We start from the raw sequence: 19,808 nt of genomic DNA on the forward strand, positions 1-19,808 counted from the left end.
AGAAAACAGTTCCACATGAAAAGGCTAATAAATAGATGTAAAAAGAAAGTATATTATATTTATACATTAATTTTTAGTTTTTCCCATTAATTATGGTTTTTATTTATTCCAGTTAACTAAAATGTTTTAATCATTCCTTGAGTTTAACTATAACTATCACTTTACAGTCAGGCTCTCTTATAGACGGCTACTAAATAGTTTATAGAAACAGTTTGTTAATAATTAATAACTGTTTGTACAGGTTGAGTAGTTTATGGCTGTTTGTTTCGTCAGTCAGTAAATATTATCAGCTGATAATAATTTCTGTATGTTGAAGTTATTATTAAAAACCTCCAGTTCTTTTCTCTGATCTCTGGTTTTCTAACCGTTTCTCTCATATTGTGTCATATTGGTGAACATGAACCTGACGTCTGCTGTTGGGTTTGTATCATTTCATCTTCTTTCAGTCGTTTCTTCCTCTCAGATGATGGTTGTTTAATAACCGACCAATCCTCAACCACATCTGAGTTATTTCTGTGTCTCTTAAGCAGTTGGTATTTATTGTATCGTATAATTTACCATGAAAAATCCTCATTAGAATTTGATTTATTGTTGTCGCGATAAATGTCCCTTAATTGAGCTTCAGTAAATTTGAATATCAATTTTTTTGCGATGTGGAAAATATGGTTAAATGAATAATCTGTGTGCAGTTCACTGATATTAATCAGGATGATTTCAGATAGGGATGGTTTTCCAGACCAACATTAATGTTTTGTGTGCTGAGGCGAACTTCGTTTCCTGAACTTTTTTTCCTCGTCGTTCTGAAGAAACGAGAATCGTTTAAACAGCTTGGAGACGTTTGTCCTGCACAGGAACATCATGTCTGTTGGATTCAGGGGAAACTGTGTTTCTGCCAGGCTGAGTGTCTTTCTGCATATTTCAGCTGCCAGAAGCTACATGCTACATGCTAATCGGTTTGCTGTGGGCCTGAACTCTTGATTTCCTTTGATTAGGCCCTTTTCTCTCTGAGCCAGAACCGGTTCTGTTTCTGTGGGTTGAGCTGCTAAAGCCTCCATGGTTCTGCTTCCTGTTCATATCTAGCCAAACACAGACCCCGCGGCGTCTGGTCCACTTCCTCCCAGCAGCTCCGGGTCGGTACCAGAACCTCCACAGTTTATCGGCTCCACACTGCAGCCATTGTTGCGTTGCACAGTAAGTCACTGCGGCCATGAATGAGTGTTTGTGGAGGAATCAGATGTTCTTATCAGCACATCTCGCTCCAGCTTCTCCTGCAGGTCAAACGCAGGGCATTCTGGGAAAAACCTCCTAGGACACCAGAGTTGGTTAACAGTCATTAGGAGTATATGACTAATAACACGAGACATTTAACAGTTACCCAGAAATTGAATTATTCTGATGTCATGTGGGAATGATTTTCATAACTCCTCATTAAATTCAGATTTCACAGATAAAAACGTTTCACACTTCAGGAGGATCTATTTATACTCCCAACTGGTCTGAACACAAACATCCACTGACATACGGCTAGCTTAGCTAATATTAGCTTAGCCTGTCTGTGTGTCTCTTAGCTTGGTTTAGCTTAGCCTGATTGAACTTATTGCAGCTCATTTATCCAAACATTAACTTCACTGAGGTTACATTGGCTCAGGTTTATAAATGAACTTTGTTTTGTGTTAGCATATTTTTTTATGTTAGCTTAGCTTAGCTAAATCCAGCTGATATTAAGTTGTAATAATTTAGTTCAGACTGAATGAGGTTTATTTTATGGAAACTGGTTTATTTTATAATAATTAATCTTATGTAACTCAGATTGTTTTTAGAACATGAATGTAGAAAATATTGATGTTTTTTTGGGATGAATGAATCTTCCAAACTAAATGCTTTTGTTCAGCAGTACGTTTTGTTTAGTTGCTAAGCTAACTAGCCTCCTTGAACTGAATGCGTCTTTATGAACATAGTTTCTGTGTAAACATTAAACTCTTATCAGAATGTCAGTGTGTTTACTTCTTATCACATTTGTTCTTGTGAATATTGTTGATCAGTAGTTGAATTACTCGTCTATCTCAGTACTTTGCTCTCTCTAAACTGAAACCAGGTTTCAGCAGATATGAGGTCAAAGTTCAGCACGCAGCATGATGGTTGACACATCACCAGTCTCTGGTGGCGTTTTGTCTGGTTCCTCGTCTCCTGAAGGAGATTTTCAGACCCGGCTCTGCTGGTGTTTCAGGAAGCAGCGAGGTTCAGCCGGGTGGAGGCTGCTGCACCCTGCTCACACACATCATCACTTCAGGAACATCAAGGTTTCAGTGGAAGGTTGAGAGAGGAGCTGCTGCTCCGTCTGAGTCCGGAAATAAATCTGAGAGAATCCCAGAAAAGCCAGAAGGAAGTCAGAGCTGGGATCCAGCATCCTCTCGCATAAACAGCCGCCTGCTGCCGGATGAGATTAGATCCAACGTGTGTGTGTGTGTGTGTGTGTGTGTGTGTGTGTGTGTGTGTGTGTGTGTGTGTGTGTGTGTGTGTGTGTGTGTGTGTGTGTGTGTGTGTGTGTGATGGGGACGATAAGCAGCAGCTTTTGAGGAGTAAACGCAGCAGCAGGTGTAAACTGTCAGGCTGCTCTTCTTCTGAGGATGTTTCCAGTTTAGATTTATTCGCAGGAACAATGCGGGGATGCAGCGAGCCTGCACGCATAAACAATATCCGCTCTGACGGTTCGATCAGAACCATCTGGTTCTGACCCGTTTGCCTCTGACCTCTCTCTGTCCAGATGAGCGTGAAGCGGTGCAGAAGAAGACCTTCACTAAGTGGGTGAACTCCCACCTGTCCAGGGTGTCGTGTCGGATCACGGACCTGTACATGGACCTGAGGGACGGCCGGATGCTCATCAAGCTGCTGGAGGTTCTGTCTGGAGAGAGGCTGGTAGGTTTGGACCATTAACACAAACCATCATGTTACTGGTTCCATGCAGGTTCAACTGGACCAACAGATACACAGAATTCACATGATGAAACAAAGTCCAGTTGGACAAATCAGTCAGTGTTTGGATCCAGAGTGCAGCTTTTACACTTTAGAAAGATCATCAGGGTGTTGATCTAGAACCAGAACCAGAACCAGATCCAGAACCAGAACCAGACATCCTGGATCATGATCCAGATCTGATTCTGGATCCGGTTCTGGATCAGTTTCTGGTCCTGGTTCTGGATCAGTATCAGGTTCTGGTTCTGGAGGACCCCAGTTGTTCCCCTGATGTCTTCTGTTTGTTTGAGGTTTGAATTCCTGCCTGGTGAGTAGTGATGCTGTGGGCTCGCCCTCCCATCTGTTCCTGAAATGAAGGGGGAGTCGCCATAGCAACCAGTGACTCAGCACTTTTCATATCAGTGATCAATGGATTATTGTTCTGTTTCCATGGTCACGGGAATACAAGCCACACACACACACACACACACACACACACACACACACACACACACACACACACACACACACACACACACACACACACACACACACAGAGGGACCAGCAGGACTGCTTCCTCTGCCTGCAGAGCCTCATGAATCCCAGTGGAGACGAAACCGAATAAAGGGAAACTGTGTGAAGCGGCTGCAGCAGCATGGAGGCTGCAGCAGCATGGAGGCTGCTGCAGCATAGAGGCTGCTGCAGCATGGAGGCTGCAGCAGCATGGAGGCTGCTGCAGCATAGAGGCTGCTGCAGCATGGAGGCTGCTGCAGCATAGAGGCTGCTGCAGCATGGAGGCTGCAGCAGCATGGAGGCTGCTGCAGCATAGAGGCTGCTGCAGCATGGAGGCAGCAGCAGCATGGAGGCTGCTGCGGCATGGAGGCTGCAGCAGCATGGAGGCTGCTGCGGCATGGAGGCTGCAGCGGCATGGAGGCTGCAGCAGCATGGAGGCTGCTGCAGCATGGAGGCATGGAGGCTGCTGCGGCATGGAGGCTGCTGCAGCATGGAGGCTGCTGCGGCATGGAGGCTGCAGCAGCATGGAGGCTGCTGCAGCATAGAGGCTGCTGCAGCATGGAGGCTGCAGCAGCATGGAGGCTGCTGCAGCATAGAGGCTGCTGCAGCATGGAGGCAGCAGCAGCATGGAGGCTGCTGCGGCATGGAGGCTGCAGCAGCATGGAGGCTGCTGCGGCATGGAGGCTGCAGCGGCATGGAGGCTGCAGCAGCATGGAGGCTGCTGCAGCATGGAGGCATGGAGGCTGCTGCGGCATGGAGGCTGCTGCAGCATGGAGGCTGCTGCGGCATGGAGGCTGCAGCAGCATGGAGGCTGTCAGCGCCGTGAAAGAGCCGCAGGAAACGCCAGCAGAGGAAGAGGAGGATGAGGAGGAAGAGTCTGACTGCCTGCCTGCTGGGGAAACTGGACTTCCACCAGTTCACATACTGGGAGAAGAGGAATCTAAATGTCATTAACGTGCATGAAGGCGACAGCGCCACCATCAATGAGAAAAATTCATCATTTAAATCGTGAATGTTTCACTGAGAAATGAGGATGTTTTTACAGTTTGCTGTTAGATCAAAGGCCGTAAGTGTTTATTGGTTTATTTACGCAGCGCTTAGCAACAACAGCTATGAAGCAAAAATCATACAACCCCAACAAACATGTTCAGTAAACAAACACATGCAAACATTAACTTCTATTTACTGTTATCAGAGCCTCCCGTTAGCGCATTAGCATTAGCTCCCACCATGCTATTCTCATGCGTTAGCTATTCATAAACTAGCTTTATGACGAGTGCTTTTCAGCTAGCGTTGCCTGATTACCATGGAAACTGAACACAGACCAGTGGAGGCTGCTGCTAGCCTGGATGTAGCGGGTGTTCCTGCGCTGACGGCTGCAGCTCCAGGCTCTTTCCTGCTTTGTTTTAGCGGATGGAGACTCCGAACGGAGAAACGGCTCAGATCAACACGTCAGCAGTGAAGTCGGCCAGCTGTGTCTGCAGCTGTGCTCTCTGACGTCTCCACATGAGGAACCCAGAGGTTTCAAGGTGTGCACTGTAACCGGTTCTGCTCTGTGTCCAGCCCAAACCCACCAAGGGCCGCATGCGGATCCACTGCCTGGAGAACGTGGACAAGGCCCTGCAGTTCCTGAAGGAGCAGCGGGTCCACCTGGAGAACATGGGCTCCCACGACATCGTGGACGGAAACCACCGCCTCACGCTGGGCCTCATCTGGACCATCATCCTCCGCTTCCAGGTGAGCTCAACACGGATCGGAGCCGCCGCCGCCGCTGCTGTTTATGATGTCATCACGGCTGAAATGGGCGGACAGGATTATCTTTGATAAGCTGTGAGGATTAAACCCATCCTGCCAGAAGAATCAGGCTGAAACGGAGCCGGCCGGACCAACCGCTCTGCGTTTTAGCTGCTGCAGTCAGAGATATCTGGGCCGGGTTCTGGTGGGCCGGGTTCTGGTGGGCCGGCTGAGGGACGTCCATCTATGAAGGTCAGACGGTTTCTGCTAGAACCTCACAGAGTTACCCTCAGTGCTGTGCAGTGCGACTCGGTTTCATAGAGAAACTTCAGCTCTTATTTTAGCTCTTTTCTCCGTCTTTAGATTTAAAGATTTATTTGGAACAAGGATTGGAGAAAATGTGGTGTTTGTTTGTCTTTGGGCTTTCTGTTCTGCTTGGTCCACTTTGGTTCTGTTGACCCAGTTTTGACCTCTGATCTTGTGTGTGTCTCAGATCCAGGACATCAGTGTGGAGACGGAGGACAACAAGGAGAAGAAGTCGGCTAAAGACGCCCTGCTGCTCTGGTGCCAGATGAAGACTGCAGGGTCAGTGCACCTGATGACCTCTGACCCTGAAACCTACTCAGGGCTCACAGGCTAGAATAAAATAGTTTAGTTCATAGAGAACAGAACCGACTCAGATTGAGGATGATTGGACACTTTCCTGTTTCTGTTCAGAAATGGATGAAAATGAATCAGATTTGGTTTTCTGTCATTTTAAAGTTTATTATTACTATTATTACTATTATTACTATTATTATTATTATTATTGCTATTATAACTATTACTATTATTATTATTACTATTATTATTATTATTATTACTATTATTATTATTATTATTACTATTATTACTATTATTATTATTACTATTATTACTATTATTATTATTATTGCTATTATTACTATTATTACTATTATTATTATTACTATTATTATTACTATTGTTATTATTATTATTGCTATTATTACTATTATTATTATTATTATTATTATTGCTATTATAACTATTATTACTATTATTATTACTATTATTACTATTATTATTATTACTATTATTATTATTATTATTGCTATTATTACTATTATTATTATTATTACTATTATTATTATTATTGCTATTATTACTATTATTACTATTATTATTATTATTATTATTATTACTATTATTATTATTATTATTGCTATTATTACTATTATGACAATTATTATTATTATTATTATTATTACTATTATTACTATTATTACTATTATTATTATTATTATTACTATTATTATTATTATTATTATTACTATTATTACTATTATTACTATTATTATTATTATTACTATTATTATTATTATTATTATTATTACTATTATTATTATTATTAGTACTATTATTATTATTATTATTACTATTATTACTATTATTATTATTACTATTATTACTATTATTATTATTATAACTATTATTATTATTATTACTATTATTATTATTACTATTATTATTATTACTATTATTATTATTACTACTATTATTACTATTATTATTATTATTACTATTATTATTATTATTATAACTATTATTACTATTATTATTATTATTACTATTATTATTATTATTATTATTATTACTATTATTATTACTATTATTATTATTATTATTATTACTATTATTATTATTATTATTACTACTATTATTACTATTATTATTATTATTACTATTATTACTATTATTATTATTATAACTATTATTACTATTATTATTATTACTATTATTATTATTACTATTACTATTATTATTATTATTATTACTATTATTATTACTATTATTATTATTATTATTATTACTATTTTTACTATTATTACTATTATTATTACTATTATTATTATATTACTATTATTATTACTATTATTACTATTATTACAATTATTACTATTAGTTTTAATGTTTCCAGAATCAGTTTCTGTTTATGTGAAACTTTCATTGCTGATCTTCTGACTTCCTGCTCAGGTATCCAAACGTCAACATCCACAACTTCACCACCAGCTGGAGAGACGGGATGGCCTTCAACGCCCTCATCCACAAACACAGGTACCACCACACCTTCCTCCTCCTCTTCCTCCTCCTCATCCTCCTCTTCCTCCTCCTCCTCCTCCCCCTCCTCCTCTTCCTCCTCCTTGTCATCCTCCTCTTCCTCCTCCTCCCCCTCCTCCTCCTTCTCCTCTTCCTCCTCCTCCTTTTCCTCCTCCTCTTCCTCCTCCTGCGTTTTATTTTGAAGGGTTTTCTTGTCGTTTTCAGACCTGATCTGATCGACTTTGATAAACTGAAGAAGTCAAACGCTCACTACAACCTGCAGAACGCCTTCAACCTGGCAGAGCAACACCTGGGGCTCACCAAGCTGCTGGACCCGGAAGGTCAACACACACACACATGCAGACACACACACACACACACACACACAGACACACACACGCAGACACACACGCAGACACACAGACACACACACACACACACACGCGCAGACACACACACACACACACACGCGCACACACACACGCAGACACACACACACAGACACACACACGCAGACACACACACACACATACACACACACACGCAGACACACAGACACACACACACGCAGACACACACACAGTGAGTTAACAGCTTTGCTCTCCTCTGCAGACATCAGCGTTGAACATCCTGATGAGAAATCCATCATCACCTACGTCGTCACCTATTACCACTACTTCTCCAAGATGAAGGCGCTGAAGGTGGAGGGCAAGAGGATCGGCAAGGTGAGCTGGTTCTGACCCGTCGCTGGTTCTGACCCGTTTCTGGTTCTGACCCGTCGCTGGTTCTTACCCAGATTTATCCCAGCAGCCCGAGTCAGGCTCGGCATCCTCTGATTGGTCCGAACCCGTCTGTGGATGAACTTTAAACGTTTTGTTAAACTGTCGGTTTGAAAGTTCAGCTTGTTTTTGTGCTGAATCTCCTGCCATATTTCAGATGAAGTCACCAGACTTCATCTGAATCTTTATCTAAAGGGACTCAAGAAACTGCCAGCAAAAACTAACATTTATTTCTCGATACTGTGAGCTTGAAGCAAACATAAAGAACCAAAAGATGATTTGAATTCATCTGGATCTTTTTGAAAATGGAACTATGTTTAAATCTCCAACCTCAAGTAAAATCGAATTTGTGCCATTTTATGATTGAGGGCCATGCAGAATCACTTTGAGGGCCACAAACAGCCCCCAGGCCACACTTTGGTCACCCCTGCTTTAACTGCTGCCTGCAAATTATTTATTAAAGTTTAGCAAGTAAAATTATTTTAGTAGGAAAAGATCTAGATTTCTGTTAAAATTGTTGAACTAAATTGTTGATTTTTGCTCTCCGTTTATCGCTGACGGAGCGTTTTTCCCTTCGCCTCGCCTCGCAGGTTCTGGACAACGCCATCGAGACGGAGAAGATGATTGAGAAGTACGAGTCTCTGGCGTCGGACCTGCTGGAGTGGATCGAGCAGACCATCATCATCCTCAACAACAGGAAGTTCGCCAACTCGCTGGTGGGCGTCCAGCAGCAGCTGCAGGCCTTCAACACGTACCGCACCGTGGAGAAACCACCCAAGTGAGTGGAGCCGCAGCCGGCACAGCTGCCGCAGCCGCAGCCGGCGAAGCCGCCGCAGCTGCCGCAGCCGCAGCCGGCGAAGCCGCTGCTGCAGCCGCAGCCGGCGAAGCCGCTGCAGCAGCCGCAGCCGGCGCAGCCGCAGCCGGCGCAGCTGCCGCTGCAGCCGCTGCCGGCGCAGCTTAATGGAGAATATCACAACACATCAAACCATCTGATCCCACACATTTACTGATGATACTTTACAATATGAGCTCAGACCAAACATGTATTATATATACATTTCCATATGTTTTAAATATATTCTGCCTTATATTGCTAATATATCTTTACATAATCAATACATTTTCCCATCTAAATCATATTTTTTTTGTTATATAAACATATACATTAAATATTTATGTGTAATAATGTGCAGGACAGTGAGAATCATTTGTTTAAATTACATGAATATGTATAATTTATAGATCATCAGTATAATAGTCAGTGTTTCTTTAATTGCACTCCTCCAGTGTTATTTGTTGATATACTTATTTTTAATAACATTAGTTGGTGTTTTGTTGATAACAGATGTTTTTAAATTTCCCGTCAACTTTAAACATTTTGAACTCAAATTGAGGTCTGATGCAGCGCCGCTGTCACTGAGCTCAGCTGCTTTTATAATGTTTGAAAATGTTTTTACATTTTCAAACATTATAAAACATTATAAAATGAGACGCAGCTGTGGAACTTTGATAAACATAAAATGTGTGTTCAGGTTCACAGAGAAGGGGAACCTGGAGGTTCTGCTCTTCACCATCCAGAGTAAGATGAGAGCCAACAACCAGAAAGTTTTTACGCCGCGCGAAGGAAAGCTCATCTCTGACATCAACAAGGTAGCTGTAGCGTGACATCCGGGGGCGAACGGCGTCCCCGCTCTGACCGGGTGCGTTTGTTTCAGGCCTGGGAGCGTCTGGAGAAGGCGGAGCATGAGCGGGAGCTGGCCCTGAGGACGGAGCTGATCCGCCAGGAGAAGCTGGAGCAGCTGGCCCGCCGCTTCGACCGCAAGGCCGCCATGAGGGAGACGTGGCTGAGCGAGAACCAGAGGCTGGTCTCACAGGTACGACTCACCTGGACTCACCTGGCCATCACTTATTCATCACAATCCAGAATGATACGAGGATGTTTTACTTGTTAATTCAGATTTTTCTCCTTCATTTTTTGTTTTTCCTCTGATTCCTATCCTCCCACTGTTCCTTCTCTCCTTTCCTCCTTCATTTCCTCTTCCTCCCTGTCTTCCTGTCTTCCTTCCTGCCATCTTCCTGTCTTCCTTCCTGTCGTTTCCTGCCGTCTTCCTGTCGTCTTCCTGTCTTCCTTCCTGTCTTCCTGCCGTCTTCCTGTCTTCCTTCCTGTCTTCCTGCCGTCTTCCTGTCTTCCTTCCTGTCTTCCTGCCGTCTTCCTGTCTTCCTTCCTGTCTTCCTGCCGTCTTCCTGTCTTCCTTCCTGTCTTCCTGCCGTCTTCCTGTCTTCCTTCCTGTCTTTCTGCCGTCTTCCTGTCTTCCTGCCGTCTTTCTCTGCAGGATAACTTTGGATTCGACCTGCAGGCCGTGGAGGCGGCCACTAAGAAGCATGAGGCCATAGAGACGGACATCGCGGCGTACGAGGAGCGCGTTCAGGCGGTGGTTGCCGTGGCGAAGGAGCTGGAGGCGGAGAGTTACCATGACATCAAGCGCATCACGGCCAGGAAGGACAACGTGATCCGGCTGTGGGAATACCTGCTGGAGCTGCTGAAGGCCCGGCGCCACAGGTTGGAGCTCAACCTGGGCCTGCAGAGGGTTTTCCAGGAAATGCTCTACATCATGGACTGGATGGACGAGATGAAGGTAACGTCATCATCCTCACCGCCAGGCTCTCGTTTTCGCTTTGAGACGCCAGGAAGCTGCTGGTTGTTCCGCTGCGCTGCAGAATAAAGGCGGAGCGATAGCAGTACCTGCTGCAGCTGCTGCTGCAGCAGAAAGATGATTTTACTGCCGTCACAAAGTTTATTACAAATAACATCTGGAGGACAGTAAATGTATCTCTGCATTGATCTGGTTTTATTGAATTAGAATAAATTTCCTCACTTTCATCTTCATGTATCTTTATCAGTAATTATTGCTATTATTTCCTTTTTTACAGTTTTTGTAAAATGTTTAGTTTGTTTCTCATTTAAAGATAAATAATTTATTTGCTAAAATTTTATAATTAAATACAAAATCATTTGTTCTTGTACATCTATGATGTTTTTTTTATTTTTAATTTAAAATTATAACTGCTCCATGTTATTATAGAATAAATTATGATTAACTGAGAGACATTAAACATCCACATTTTTTAAAAGAATTATTTTATTTTTACAGCTAAAACAGTTAAAAATCTCGAGATGATGATCTCTGAGGTTAAAGGTTAAATCAGGCCGATGTGATGAAAATAATTAAACTTTATTTAACTCGCAGTGAAAGACAAACCGATGAGTTTCCTCCTGCAAACTGGAACCTGATTTTGATGTGAAGTTCATCTTCTGACGCGTTTCTTTCACTGAAGCCATGTGACTGAAGGCAACCTTCAGCCACGCATCAGCGAAACGTTTGCAGATCTTTGTTCAGTCAGATCATGAAGCTCCGGCTTCATGTGTTCAGGAATTATCTTTTAATTCAGTTATTGATCTAGTTGATATTTGCGGCTCTGTAAAGGTGATGAATGTTTTCAGTGAAACCGTCTTACCTGCAGACGTTCAGGTAATCGCCAAGACCAGGTGTGTTAAAGTCGAGGCCCGGGGGCCAAATGTGGTCCGCTGTAAGCATGTCTGCGGTCCTCTGCACTCAGCAGTTTGATTCTGAAATATCATTTTATAATGAGGACAGAGCAGCTGGTATCTGTATTTTCACAAACTCTTAGTGTGAGAAGAGTTTCATGTTTCAATGTAATGCAGGTTTTTATTAACAGTTTATTGGGTTGTTTTATTAATTCAACCAACATTAATGATCTTAATGAGGTTCAGAATGAAGTTTGGAAAATTAAACTAAAGTTTCTCTGTTTTATGTTAGAAATAACTTACTAAAAGTTCTGCAGGATATTTTTAATGGAATGTTTAAATCATAAACTCATGAGTTGTTTATTATGCTTTGCATGATTAATCCTTGAGAATATTTTAGGTTTTCAGCAGGTCAGAGGATTAAGGGATGCTGCTGTTGGCCAGCAGGTGGCGCTGCAGGTCCAGTTGCAGCTGCAGCTTCATGATGCTGCAGATGAAAACAAACATTTTCCAGAATATTTTCATTTTTTAAACAGTTTTAGACGATTGAGCAGGAAAAAGATTTTTGTTTTTGATCATCCTGAATCACCTGTCCTCTGGCTGACCGACCGGTGTTGACCTCTGACCCCGGCAGATGCTGCTGCTGTCCCAGGACTACGGGAAGCACCTGTTGGGTGTGGAGGATCTGCTGCAGAAACACGCTCTGGTGGAGGCCGACATCTCCATCCAGGCCGACCGCGTCCGCAACGTCAACAGCAACGCCCAGAAGTTCGCCAGCGACACCGACGGTACGCCGGCGCCGCTCGCCGTCCATCCACGCCGCTGCTCTTCCTCACCGCTCCACTTCCTCACCGCTCCTCTTCCTCACCGCTCCTCTTCCTCACCGCTCCTCTTCCTCACCGCTCCTCTTCCTCCCCCCAGGCTACAACCCTGCGACCCGCAGGTCATCCGGGACCGCGTGGCTCACATGGAGTTCTGCTACCAGGAGCTGAACCAGCTGGCGGCGGAGCGCGCCCGTCTGGAGGAATCCCGCCGCCTCTGGAAGTTCTTCTGGGAGATGGCCGAGGAGGTGCGCTGACCTTCCACCCCGCTGTCAGCCGTACGGCGGTGGCGGTTTCACGGTAACCTGGCGTTCTGGTTCGCAGGAGGGCTGGATCCGGGAGAAGGAGCAGATCCTGTCCTTGGAGGATCACGGGAAGGATCTGACGGGAACGGTGCGGCTGCTGAGTCAGCACAAAGCCTTCGAGGACGAGATGAGCGGCCGCGCCGCCCACCTGCAGCAGACCATCAGGCAGGGCCAGCAGCTGGTGGACGAAAACCACTTCGGAGCCGAGAAGATCAAGGAGCGCATCCAGGACATCCAGGTGGGCCGACGTGGGGTCAGGAGGCTTTTATTCTGAAAGAACCAGCCTAACAGGGCGCTTCCTGTCTGTGTAGGATCAGTGGGCGGCTCTGGAGCGTCTGTCTGCCGTACGGAAAACCCGCCTGCAGGAGGCCTGCAACCTGCACCAGTTCCAGGTGAGAAACTCCCACAGATCCCAGTTAGAGGTCAAAGAACTACTTCCTGTTGCCCCCGCTGCAGGGCGTTGCTAGGTAACCAGACAGCTAGCTTAGCTCGCTGTCAGAAGCTGAGCAGCTAAAGTTTTCCAGAATGCTTTGCTGTTCTGGGTCAGAGTTCAGTGAACTGATTGAATCAGGTGTTTCATGTTGGTCCAGTGTCAGTAGATGAATTATCGCTCTGACCCGACCTTTGACCCTCAGGCTGACGCCGACGACATCGACACCTGGATGCTGGACGTCCTGCGCATCGTCTCCAGCGTGGACGTCGGCCACGATGAGTTCTCGGCCCAGGCTCTGGTGAAGAAGCACAAAGACGTGGCGGAGGAGATCGGCAGCTACCGGCCCGTCATCGAGGCGCTGCACGAGCAGGCGCAGACGCTGCCGCCGCAGGAGGCCGGCTCCCAGGAGGTAACGCCGCCGCCGCTGGGGCCGCCGCCGCCGCTGGGCCAGGACGCCACGCATCACCGCTGCCTTCGCCCCGCAGGTCCGAGCCCGGCTGGCCGGCATCGAGGAGCGGTACCAGGAAGTGGCGGAGCTGACCCGGCACAGGAAGCAGGCGCTGCAGGACGCGCTGGCGCTCTACAAGATGCTGAGCGAGGCCAGCGCCTGCGAGCTGTGGGTCGACGAGAAGGAGCAGTGGCTCAACGGCATGGACATCCCCGACAAGCTGGAGGACCTGGAGGTGGTTCAGCACCGGTGAGACCCAGACCCGACCGGACCGGATCCACGGGCCGGAGCAGAACCGCGGCGTTCCTCACGGCTCGCTGTCCGTCTCCCTGCAGGTTCGAGAGTCTGGAGCCGGAGATGAACAGCCAGGCGTCCCGAGTCGCCGTGGTGAACCAGGTGGCCCGGCAGCTGGTCCACAGCGGGCACCCCGGGGAGACCGAGATCCGGGCCCAGCAGGACCAGCTCAACACCAGGCGAGTGGGACGGGCCGGGTCGGGCCGGGTCCAGCTGGAACCCTCTGGGTCTGATGGCGGTTCTGTCCGTGTTCAGGTGGAGCCAGTTCAGAGACCTGGTGGACCAGAAGAAGGAGAACCTGAACTCGGCGCTGGGCGTCCAGAACTACCACCTGGAGTGCAACGAGACCAAGTCCTGGATCAAGGAGAAGACCAAGGTACGGGGCCCGACCGGCCCGGACCGACCGGACCTCCGGCAGAACCTCAGCAGGACGCCCTGTGTTGCAGGTGATCGAGTCGACCCAGGAGCTGGGCAACGACCTGGCCGGGGTCATGGCGCTGCAGAGGAAGCTGACCGGCATGGAGCGCGACCTGGCCGCCATCGAGGACAAGCTGACGGACCTGGACAAGGAGGCGGAGCGGCTGGCGAGCGAACACCCGGAGCAGGCCGGCGCCATCAGGGGCCGGCTGGCCGAGATCACCGCCGTCTGGGACGACATGAAGGTCAGAGGTCGTCTCAGCAAGGGCTCTGCTGCTGCTGGATTAGTGCTGCCAATCCATTCAAGATACAATACGATCAATCACCAATAAAGACCATTGATCACTGTATCATTAATAACTTTGAAAGCAAACCGAAACCTGTCAGTTTTCCAGGTCTCATTTTCAGGACGAGTCAAAGTGATTTGGTTATAAATGTAATTAAATGTTTTATAAACTGGTTGAGCTGCGATGGAAGGAAGATTCACCGTCACACAGATCAACCTGGTTTCACCCAAACATCCATCACAACGGACTCCTTCATTCTCCGTGGGGTTTAATCTGACCGTAATCTGACGGGACGGTCAGAAAGATCCGGGCGACGGAACCGAGGATTCAGACCAACAGCTGAGCTACCAGTCTGACCCTGTCATGTCAGGGTCAAAAGGAGAACATTTCCAACCAAAATCTGTTCATTTTCTTGGATTAATCTCAGGAATTTTGAAGAAAAATCTTTTCTGAGCTTAAATAGTTGAAAATTTGCCAGAAAAAAAACGGAAATTTTAAGATTAATTTCAGTTTCAGTTGTTCCAGTCAAAATGTTTTGAAAGTCAGAAGGAGTTTTCTGGTGGATATTTGCTCCTCCTTTTTGTCGTCTTAATGGCTTCTTCCATCGTTCCTCTGACTGCAGTGTTGACCGCGGCACAAGCACTGCGGCGCTGCACAGGCTAACCTCAGCTAACCTCTCAGAGACATGTTGTTAATCAGCGTTCTGTCATATTAGCGTGTGAAGCGTTGCAGATGAATCTGTTCAACGTTGACCCGTCTGTCCCGGTCCGCCTCTAGGGGACGCTGAAGAACCGCGAGGAGTCTCTGGGCGAGGCCAGCAAGCTGCAGCAGTTCCTGCGGGAGCTGGACGACTTCCAGTCGTGGCTGTCCCGCACGCAGACGGCCATCGCCTCGGAGGACATGCCCAACGCGCTGGCCGAGGCCGAGAAGCTGCTGGCCCAGCACGAGAACATCAAGAACGAGATCCGCAACTACGAGGAGGACTACCAGAAGATGAGGGACATGGGGGACATGGTGACGCAGGGCCAGACGGACGCCCAGTACATGTTCCTGCGGCAGCGGCTGCAGGCGCTCGACACCGGCTGGAACGAGCTGCACAAGATGTGGGAGAACCGGCAGAGCCTGCTGTCCCAGTCCCACGCATACCAGCTGTTCCTGAGGGACACCAAGCAGGCCGAGGCCTTCCTCAACAACCAGGTAACCGATGATGATGATGATGTCACACCTGCTGCTCTACCCCGCTAACCAACACTGATGATGTCACACAATATCCAACCCTTACCTGGTAATAAAACACCTGTCGGACCAGGTCGCTTTGATAAAACGGGTTCCGGTTCATTAACAGGACGGCGTGGTGCTGCCCCCTGCTGGTGGAAGACCTCTGGTTCAGAAACGTTCATTCAGGAAAACAGAAAATTAAACTCAATGTTCAGGATTAAAAATAGTCAGGAATGAATAAAAAAACATACAAATATTTTGTTTTTTTAAAAAGAAGAATCATTTTAGGTAGAATATAGTGGCACTAGAACATCTGAGCCGTAAGATGTTGGTCTATCGCCATGAAAATATAGAGAAGAAGAAGCAGAGATGTTGATGGTAATAATGATAATTTGGTCCGGTCCGGTCTGGTCCGGTCCAGTCCGGTCCTGTCCGGTCCGGTCCGGTCCGGTCCGGTCCGGTCCGGTCCGGTCCTGTCTGGTCCGGTCCGGTCCGGTCCTGTCTGGTCCGGTCCGGTCCTGTCCTGTCCGGTCCGGTCCTGTCCTGTCCGGTCCGGTCTGGTCCTGTCCGGTCCGGTCCGGTCTGAGTTCTGCTGTGTGTTCGGCTCAGGAATACGTCCTGGCCCACACCGAGATGCCGACCACCCTGGAGGGCGCCGAGGCCGCCATCAAGAAGCAGGAGGACTTCATGACCACCATGGACGCCAACGAGGAAAAGATCAGCGGCGTGGTCGACACCGGGCGCCGCCTGGTCGCTGATGGCAACATCAACGCCGAGCGCATCCAGGAGAAGGTGGACTCCATCGACCAGAGGTAGCACAGATCCCGTCTGCTCCTCCAGATGAAACGTCCGTCATGAAGCCTGACTCGGTTCTGATGTTCGTTTCAGACACAAGAAGAACCGGCAGGCGGCTAAGGACCTGCTCAGCAGGCTGAAGGACAACAGGGACCTGCAGAAGTTCCTGCAGGACTGCCAAGAGGTCAGGCCCGGCCGCGAAAGGTCACAGGCGGTTTGCAGACGGGCAGGTTGTCTGGTTTGGACGCTCAGCGTGTCTCTGTCCCCAGCTGTCCCTGTGGATCAACGAGAAGATGCTGACGGCTCAGGACATGACGTACGACGAGGCCAGGAACCTGCACAGCAAGTGGCTGAAGCACCAGGCCTTCATGGCCGAGCTGCAGTCCAACAAGGAGTGGCTGGACAAGATCGAAAAGGTCAGGAGGGAAACGCTCAGATCATCGTTTAAATCACACTCAGCTTGCTTTGGGACGCAGCTCTGATGGAAACAAAACATCTAAAGTTTCCTTTATTCCAGTGAGAAAACATGTTTAAGTATAAACATGAATCCTTAAAGTTCCTCACATACAAACGTAGCATTTTATAAGCTACACTGCAAAGAGCTGCTTCTAGCTTAGCTTGATTTCAATTAGCTTATTATTTTCTATCCTTACCTACGCTAAACCTAACTAAACTTTAAGCTAGCTTATCTTGTCTAAGCTAATGCTAACTTGAGGCTAGCTTCTCTTAAAGCTCAGCTAATGCTAACTTTAGGCTAGCTTTTTTTAAAGCTTGGCTAATGCTAACTTCAGGCTACCTTCTCTTAAAGCTCAGCTAATGCTATCTTCAGGCTAGCTTCTCTTAAAGTTCAGCTAATGCTAACTTTAGACTAGCTTTTCTTAAAGCTCAGCTAATGCTAACTTTAGGCTAGCTTTTTTTAAAGCTCAGCTAATGCTAACTTTAGGCTAGCTTTTTTTTAAAGCTCAGCTAATGCTAACTTTAGGCTAGCTTCTCTTAAAGCTCAGCTAATGCTAAGTTTAGGCTAGCTTCTCTTAAAGCTCAGCTAATGCTAAGTTTAGGATAGCTTCTCTGAAAGCTCAGCTAATGCTAAGTTTAGGATAGCTTCTCTTAAAGCTCAGCTAATGCTAACTTTAGACTAGCTTTTCTTAAAGCTCAGCTAATGCTAACTTTAGACTAGCTTTTTTAAAACTCGGCTAATGCTAACTTCAGGCTAGCTTCTTTTAAAGCTCAGCTAATGCTAACTTTAGTCCAGCTTCTCTTAAAGCTCAGCTAATGCTAACTTTAGGCTAGCTTCTCTTGAAGTTCAGCTAATGCTACCTTCAGGCTAGCTTCTGTTAAAGCTCAGCTAATGCTAACTTTAGGCTAGCTTCTCTTGCTCCCTGGGCTGAGCTCTGAGGTGGTTGTGCTGCAGGACGGCAAGGCGCTGATGGCAGAGAAGCCAGAGACGGAGGCCATGGTGAAGGAGAAGCTGGCGTCCCTGAAGGTCATGTGGAACGACCTTGAGTCGACCACCCAGACCAAGGCCAAGTGTCTGTTTGACGCCAACAAGGCCGAGCTTTTCACCCAGAGCTGCGCCGACCTGGACAAGTGGCTGACCGGCCTGGACGGCCAGCTGCAGTCCGACGACTTCGGCAAAGACCTGACGTCCGTCAACATCATGCTGAAGAAGCAGCAGGTAAACCAGTCAGACCAGTTAAACCAGTACAGATGAGATTTAGGGAGGTTTCTTTGATGGTGACTCTTCAGAGCTCCATCATTTGTTCTGTGATCAGATATTGGGAGGTCTATGCCTGATGATGGATCAATGGAAATGTGATCAGAGGAGCTTTGATCAGACACAATCAGTAAAATGTGTCTGTAGAGTTTTATCCTTGAAAAGCTCATTTATCTCAATGATGTATGTAGATGAGGAACACACAGATTGGGCTCTGATGACAGGAAGTTTGTAATAAACCAGGATGTCGTTCATGAAGCATAGAATTAGACTGAATAGATTGGCTCACTGATAACAGATCTAGAATATTTTAGATGCGTCTTTAATATTCATCATGTTAAATTTTGTCAGAAGATCATAAAACTTTACTGAATGATTTATCCATTTTAGACGCTGACACAGATCGTTTATCAATAGATTTATCGGGTCAGTTATCAATAGTTCTATCAGTGAGCAGCTGATGGCGCGCCTCCTCCTCCTGCAGATGCTGGAGAGCCAGGTGGAGGTGCGCCAGAAGGAGGTGGAGGAGCTGCAGAAGCAGTCGCAGGCGCTGAGCCAGGAGGGCAAAGGTTCTGACGAGGCGGACGGGAAGCGGATCAGCGTGGAGAACAAGTTCCAGGCGCTGCTGGCGCCGCTCAAGATGAGGCGCGACAACCTGATGGCGTCGCGCGAGATCCACCAGTTCAACAGAGACGTGGAGGACGAGATAGTGAGTCCACAGTTCCTGTTCTGGTTCTGGTTCTGTTCAATCCAGGTTCACTTCATCAACATGAAACCAGGAACAAACATTAAAGCTGCAACTACTTCTGTTTTCATAGAAGAAGAACCCAGTTTACAGGAAGGTTTGATGTTTCTCTCTGGAGAGAACCGCTGCTGTCAGTCTGGACCCATGGTTCTGATGGTTCTGGTGGTTCTGGTGGTTCTGGTGGTTCTGGTGGTTCTGTTGGTTCTGATGGTTCTGTTGGTTCTGTTGGTTCTGGTGGTTCTGTTGGTTCTGGTGGTTCTGGTTTCATTAAACCGTCAGATTACATGCAGCAGAACCTTTTCCAGATATTTATTTTTTCTGCAGCAGGTCACAGTAAAGTGTCTGTTTCATATCTACAACATGAAATAGTGAAAAACTATTTTAAATAAAGTAATTAATGATTTATTAAATGACATAAATCCTGAGTCGGGTCGGCTGGAGGACCGGAAGGACTGAGAACCGTCTGACCTGCAGCTTTCAGCGTGTCGTATCAATAATCTATTATCAATAATCTATTATCAATAATCTATTATCAATAATCTATTCAATCTATAAATAATAATCATCTCTTCAGTGAAATGATGTCAAGCAGTTTATTCTGGGTATTTTCAGTATTTCACCATCAATGTTGCACATTTGTAAACAGACATTTATCATTTGAGAGGATTTGAGATTTTTTTTAGGAAGTTTTATTTCTGCTAGTGGATC

General features: G+C 46.3%; 1 protein-coding gene across 1 annotated transcript in view; it reads left to right on the forward strand.

The window, feature by feature from the left end:
• The window catches only part of LOC129354223 (spectrin beta chain, non-erythrocytic 1-like), a 71,057-nt gene that overhangs the window by 32,871 nt on the left and 18,378 nt on the right, over positions 1-19,808 (forward strand). Inside the window, 25 exon segments of the mRNA XM_055023742.1 lie at positions 2,765-2,916; positions 5,030-5,203; positions 5,694-5,785; positions 7,235-7,315; positions 7,523-7,638; positions 7,910-8,022; positions 8,667-8,854; positions 9,609-9,726; positions 9,792-9,950; positions 10,410-10,712; positions 12,258-12,415; positions 12,545-12,692; positions 12,769-12,987; positions 13,061-13,141; positions 13,385-13,591; positions 13,668-13,879; positions 13,966-14,103; positions 14,180-14,300; positions 14,371-14,586; positions 15,406-15,825; positions 16,456-16,658; positions 16,735-16,825; positions 16,911-17,057; positions 18,053-18,316; positions 18,840-19,064. Coding sequence (XP_054879717.1) covers positions 2,765-2,916; positions 5,030-5,203; positions 5,694-5,785; positions 7,235-7,315; positions 7,523-7,638; positions 7,910-8,022; positions 8,667-8,854; positions 9,609-9,726; positions 9,792-9,950; positions 10,410-10,712; positions 12,258-12,415; positions 12,545-12,692; positions 12,769-12,987; positions 13,061-13,141; positions 13,385-13,591; positions 13,668-13,879; positions 13,966-14,103; positions 14,180-14,300; positions 14,371-14,586; positions 15,406-15,825; positions 16,456-16,658; positions 16,735-16,825; positions 16,911-17,057; positions 18,053-18,316; positions 18,840-19,064 — 4,346 coding nt within the window.

Source organism: Poeciliopsis prolifica, unplaced genomic scaffold (assembly GCF_027474105.1).
Source record: "Poeciliopsis prolifica strain line A6 unplaced genomic scaffold, Auburn_PproV2 SCAFFOLD106, whole genome shotgun sequence".
Taxonomy (NCBI): domain Eukaryota; kingdom Metazoa; phylum Chordata; class Actinopteri; order Cyprinodontiformes; family Poeciliidae; genus Poeciliopsis; species Poeciliopsis prolifica.